A 6,694-nucleotide genomic window follows, 5' to 3' on the forward strand; every position below is an offset into this window, starting at 1 on the left:
CAGCTGACTCAGCTAATTGGGTTTGGATGGAAAAAGTGACGAGAGGAGGTTTCACTAATATTTGTTCTGTAGGGGAGGTAACGCAAATTACCCCTTTATTAAATAATAAATTATTATGATAAATGATTACCTTCTAGTGAACCAACGAGTACCATGATTTGATCGGCACCCGAATACGGTTCTGTTTCCTAAGGCATCCGAATCGTTGACACTCTTGGTTTTCAAAAGTCGAGAGCAAAGACCATATATTTGTTTTTTATTTCTAGAAGTTGTTCCGAATTTTAGTTACCAAACTAAATTTTGACTTTTTGAATAAATTAAGTTGCAAAATTATTTCTTAAGTGATATCCAAACACCTTATCGAACTAAACAAAGTAGGATATCAAAATTTTAGGGTGCGAGATAACTTTTTATTTCATTTTGAACTTTAGCTACTAAATTAAGTTTTGACTTTCCAACCAATCATGTTGATATATTACTTCTTATGTGATACTCAAACATTTTCTTAATGACTTGAACGCACCGCCGTATCAAAATGTTCATACACAACACACCTTTTCATTTTATTTATTTGTTAAGATTCCATGAGTTCTCTTAGGTGATTTAAATATTACTTTATCCCCTTGTGAGAGAAATACTGAATCTTCTCATATTATACCTAGTGAAGTCCCATATCTTATTAAAGATTCTGGTCTTTCAGATATGGGTTTTTGTGGAAGCCCTTTTACGTGGACTAGTAATAAACACGGAACAGGTAAACACAAATCAAGACTAGATAGATCTTTAATTAATAATGAGTGGACCTTAGCGTATCCTGACTCTATTCTCAGTCACCTTTCTCAAAATGGTTCGGATCACTCTCTTATTTTACTGGAATTATCTAAACAATACAGAGTTACTGGTAAGAGTTGGGAGTTTTTTGAGCAGTGGTTACAACATGATAGTTGTTGTGATGAAATTAAGTCTACTTGGTTATCTAATTACTCGGGATCTCATATTTTTGTCATGACAAACAAGGTATCTAACACCAGACATATTCTATCTGTCTGGAGTAAAAGTACTTTTGGCAACATAAATAACAGGATCTTACAGCTTCAATCTAAGATTTCCAACTTACAAGTTACAGATATTTGTGGTTCTAATACTGAAGGAGTCATCAAATTAGAGAAATATATCAGGGCACTCAATGATATTCAAGCAAGTTCCAACAGGCAAAAAGCTAGGGATCACGTCTACAATGATATGGATATGAACTCCAAATATTTCCACATTAGAGCAAACAGAAGGAAATCTCGCAACAGGATTGATTCTCTTTTAGCTCCAGATGGGTCTTAGTGTAATGATAAGGATTCTGTTGTGAACCTGCTCAAGAATCACTTTCAAAATTTAATGACCACTTTATTCCCAACTGATAGTTGGCACTGTCTTCAGCATATTCCTCAATGCATCTCAGAAGAAGATAATCAATAATTAGAAGCTATCCCAACTGATTCATAAATACATCAAGCTTTATTAACTATGGATCCTTGGAGATCTCCAGGTCCGAATGGATTCCCTCCTGGATTCTATCAATCTCAGTGGCAAGTCGTCAAAGATGATGTTTGTAGAATGATCAAGTCCTTTTTCCATTCTCGAGTCCTTCTAAAACAGCTTAACAATACAAGAGTCTCTTTGATTCCAAAGATACAAACACCTCAAAGGCTTAAGGATTTTAGACCCATTGCTTTGTGCAATACAACCCATAAAATTATCTCAAAAATCATTGCTTTGAGATGAAGAAGCATATCTCCAATGCAATCTGATTATGTATCAGGAAGATTAATATCTGAAAGTATTTGTCTTGTTCAGGAAATTGTGCTAGCAATGAAGAAGAAGAAGAAAGAAAAAAGTGGACACCTAGCTCTTAAAATGGACATGTCCAGATCATTCGATGGACTTGAATGGAGTTTCTTGATCGACATTCTTAAAAAAATTGGTTTCTCGAATAATTTTGTCAGCTCATATCTCAATATATTTCAACAACTCAGATAAAAGTCATGCTCAAAGGTTCTCCTACTATAGCTTTCAAACCTTCTCGGGGTATTCGTCAAGGTGATCCTTTGTCACCTTATTTGTTTATATTAGCTATGGAATCTTTCTCAAGGTATTTAGCTTATTGTGAAAAAACTGGCCAGTTAACAGGTGTGAAAATATCTCGTTCAGTCCTTAAGATTAATCATCTACTCTTCGCGGATGATTGCATGTTATTTTGTAAAGCTAATCATTCACAAGTTCATAAGCTTCTATAAGTTATTGAAACATTCAGTGCTTATTCAGGGTAGTTGATTAACTTTAATAAATCAGTTGTGTATTTCATCTCTAATATAGAACCAAGCATGTGTCAAACTATCAGTGGAATCATGCAGGTGAGACAACTTAATATCAAAGAAGAGAAATATCTTGGACTTCCATTCTTTGTTGGCAGAAGCAAGTGTATTCCTTTTTCTACCCTAGTGGGCAAGATGGGCTTTAAATTCTCTAACTGGAGTGGTAGTAATATGTCAGAAGCAGCTCGATATGTTATGGTTAAAAATGTTTCAAGTGTTATTCCTATTCATCACATGACAAGCTTCAAACTTCCTAAACTTACTATCAAAAAAATGGGTTCTACTCAACAAGCATTCTGGAGAAATAAAAAATCTTCTAAAGGTAATCACATTATTACTTGAAAAAGAACTCAAAAACCTAAAAAAGAAGGTGGTCTAGGGTTTAGGGACATGCATATCTTTAACAGAGCACTCCTTGCAAAGTCCGCTTGAAACTTTATTCTAATCCAAAATCAATGATCGTTAAATCTTTACATGCCAAATATTTTTCTGATGGTGATTTATTTAACTTGAAGAAGAAGAAGACAAATACTACATGGTCTTGGAGAAGTATGAGTTCAAAAATTAATTTTGTTCAAAAAAATAGCTGATGAAATTTTGGAGATGGCACCAAAATGCTCACTTGGAAGCACAAATGGATTTCGGAACTGACAACTCCACCTACTCCAAAACAGAGTTGCTCTATCCATCAAAATTTTAAGCATGTTAATTAGCTCTTTTATCAAGATTCCAATGTTCTTGACCAACTGTTCGAGCCTCTTACAGTCAGCTATATACTTCGCATCTTAATTCATACTAGTCAAGAGGATAGATTTGTTTGGATGCTGGAAAGAAGCAGAAAGTTCTCTGTTAAATCATGTTATCATCGGATGTATGAAGGACAAAATAGCTTAGTCTATGTTGGACCAAGGATGAGGAAAATATACTTAACCACGTGGAAGCTTTATGTTCTTCCTAGAATACGTCATTTCTTGTGGAAAGTTATATTTAAGTTACTTCCCACTAGGTATATTCTTAGTTATGCCATCCCTGGAGTTTCAGATGAATGCCCTTTCTGTGAGCAGGTTCAACAGAATCCATCTCATGTTCTGATAGATTGCAATTTACCTAGGGTAGTTTGGTTTACTATCTTAGGTTGGTCTTAGAGTGGCCTCATCTCTTTTTCTGACTTGATCTGTAGCTGGTTTGGTGATCTACATGCAAGGAAAATCTCTGAGGATGATGTCTGCAAGAGAGTTATCATTGGTCGGTGTCTTTGGTCTGACAGATGTGATAAAGTTTTTAAACACGTCAATCCTATTCCAGATAGAACGATTATGAGATGCAGAAGTTACATTGAGGAGCATGCAACACTGAAATATTCTTTGTTGAACACTAATAATAAAAACTGTCGCAATAATAAATATTGCACTCCTCCTTCTTTTAATGCTTTTACTCTTATTTGTGATGGTCTTATCAAAATACTAGTAAAGTTGGGGGGATTGGAATAATTATTGGTAAATATGCAGGTACACAATAATCAACAAGGTGCATCCATCTAAGGGACCTGAGAAGTCCATAACAAGCTGAATGTATAGGATTGTGGGAAGCAATAAATTGGGCTAGAAGTTTAAAGCTGGAAAAGGTGCATTTTGATCTTGACGCAAAAACAACGGTGGATGCAGTCAATAATATCAACAATGATATTGCATGGAGATTACTTAATATGATTAAAGACATTAGAATATTTTTTTCTTCTTTCACTTCTTGGAAATGTTCCTACATTCCTAAAGAAGGCAAAAAAGTAGCTTGCATAATCTCAAAAATAGCTAGAGTGGACGGTTTATCTAGTACTTGGATTAATTCTTCTCTTGTGGAGATCACAACTCAATTGTTGGCTGATGCTACTCATATTCACAATTGATTTCCTTTAATATATCACCTTTCATTTCAAGAAAAAATAAAAAAACAATAAAAAAAAATCATTTTTGTACTGAAGTGAATATAAGGCTAAGTCCTATGGTGAATCAAAATCAAGATTCAACTTGAGAGCACGTCACCTTGAATCAGTTCCTAACTCTTATGGTGATTTAAGATTCAAGAAAAATATCCCTAGCGATTTGGCACAAACAGTGTAATCGTTGGATCACCAGTGGATATGTTAATACGATCGCTTGGACTTTCTGCGCCCAACAATTTAGCACAAAAATATATAGTCGTTAGATCACCAGTGTATTTGTGTTTATCCGATTGTTGTTTTGCGCCTAATGGTTGCACAAAAGTGATTTATATTTTTGCGCCTGACCATTAGGCACATCTGACTTGATCTAAGTTCACGTTTAAGCAAATGCTTGAATAACAACTTGAATCGACCCTTTTTTCCGCGCTTTTCGTCTTGAGTATTCTTGAATGTTGAAGTAACATAAGATTTATGGGTTGTTTGTTTTCTGGTGACACTCTGCTTCGTCTGGATCTGACTCAAAGATTACTCCCTTATTTTACCTTATTTACCCGTACAAAATCCCAATAAAATTAATTGGATTTATCTAGAAAGTGTCAAAATAACAGTTTTAATCCCATTAAAATACTATAGTAGTGGAATTATCTTTGGGAGTACCATAAGTTTGTTGATACCCATACTCTTTAATAAGGGTATATATGGAAGAAAGATCATTAAAGAAAATAAAATTGTCCATTTGGTGGGACTGAAAATTTTTACTTCTCCGCCTTTATAATAGGGACGAAAAGAATATTAATTAGCAGAGTTATAATTTTTTTTTACCAGACTAGATATATTCCCAGGAAGTTAGGTAGTATAAAATAATATCTGACTCAGATAGCTTCGAATTAGATGTGCAAGTCGACTAGTTATACCTCAAATAGAAAAATAAAAAACCATACGATCTGACATCTGACTCGCGACGAGACCGAACAGAGTCCTATTCACATGAATCAGTTGATTCAGTGAAAAAAACAAGTCGAAATCCAGTCCATCGTCGTAGCTTCCAGGAGCTTTCTCAAAAGACATAAAATGGCAAACCATGCTGTCAAAATTTTTGAATCTAAACACCATTTATTCACATTTATGATGAGAAAACTATAGAATCCCAACAAGTCATGGGTCCTAAAACCATAGCATCGGGAATGGAAGGGGCGAAGAGTAGTCATAAAGGTTGGGGTCTGCTGGTGGTAGGACTAAAAGTATCCACTCTGCCCCTAATGTTCTTGGATCCCTAATGTTTTCTCAGACACAACCCCAATACACTTAAATTGTAGCAGATCAAAAAGATAGAAAATAAATAAATATATCGAGATATATATTATCTGATGCACACCTCATTATCACCATTGCTAGCTCATTTCTCTCTCTATATATATAGAGATAATATAGATATTCGGAGTCCAAACATATACTGACATGAATATGGAAGAAACTTGTAAACTTTTACTTGGATCTTGCTTAAGAACTAAACTAAAAGGCATTAACGAATTAATATTACTTACTAAATTTGATAAAAGTTAAGCAGACAACCTCGGAGAAAGTACATTATTTTAGCTGCCATAAGCTCGATTTAGGCACACAAAATGCCATAACCAGCTTTACGCATGCCTGAAAACAATGGTTTTAATATTTTTATTAACATTGACCCAAGAATATTTGTTGGTTTTAAGTAAGCTTAGGCCTTAGTACAAGATTAGATAATTACTTAACAGTGAGTTTCGCGTATTCGTTATCATTACGCCGAATATTACAAACATTATTCGTATTCCATTTTATTAAATTTTACAAAAAATAATGAAAAAATGTACTAATAATTAGTATTTCATTTTTTTAATAAATCATGATGGTAAAATGCAATGTGGTAATAATTTGCGAAAATGTGAATTAGTTGAAGTAAAACAGAAGCTAAATCCATGGCCAAAAATGATAGACAACATTGTAAGCAAAGAGAAAAGAAAGACAGAAGAACATAAAAGGGTGTGTGGTTTAGGGATTAGGAACTTGCCCTTAAAATAATATAGTCCTATCAATCTTAGGGTCTTATTAGTTTATAAGCATGGGTTCAGTTCCAGAAATCCAGGTAATGGAGATTAAGTTAAAAAAAACCAAAAAGCCCATAAAAGTAATTTTTTAAAAATGGTTAAGTACATGGGTGTATTTTGTTTGGATGAGGCATGGAGTGTATACAGCTTGCTTTGCTTATGAGGAAGTGATGAAAATGGGGGAATGGAATCAGAGGAAATATAAAAAGCATGAAATGATTTTAAAAAGCAAAAAAACACAGAAATGTTTCCTAGGGTTGTAACAAGTATGTCGAGTAAGTGAAGGCTGATTAGGGTACAACCAG

General features: G+C 34.2%; 1 protein-coding gene across 1 annotated transcript; it reads left to right on the forward strand.

The window, feature by feature from the left end:
• The first annotated feature begins 702 nt into the window (after positions 1 to 702).
• LOC113311543 lies at positions 703 to 1,335 on the forward strand. The gene has a single exon (XM_026560371.1). It carries the CDS (start codon positions 703 to 705, stop codon positions 1,333 to 1,335), a length of 633 nt encoding a protein of 210 aa, XP_026416156.1.
• The last annotated feature ends 5,359 nt before the right edge of the window (positions 1,336 to 6,694 follow it).

The sequence above is a fragment of the Papaver somniferum genome, chromosome 9, assembly GCF_003573695.1.
Source record: "Papaver somniferum cultivar HN1 chromosome 9, ASM357369v1, whole genome shotgun sequence".
Lineage (NCBI taxonomy): Eukaryota > Viridiplantae > Streptophyta > Magnoliopsida > Ranunculales > Papaveraceae > Papaver > Papaver somniferum.

Excerpts from the sequence above, each read along its gene's own strand:
- LOC113311543 (XM_026560371.1), top strand. The coding sequence starts at position 703 with ATGGGTTTTTGTGGAAGCCCTTTTACGTGGACTAGTAATAAACACGGA.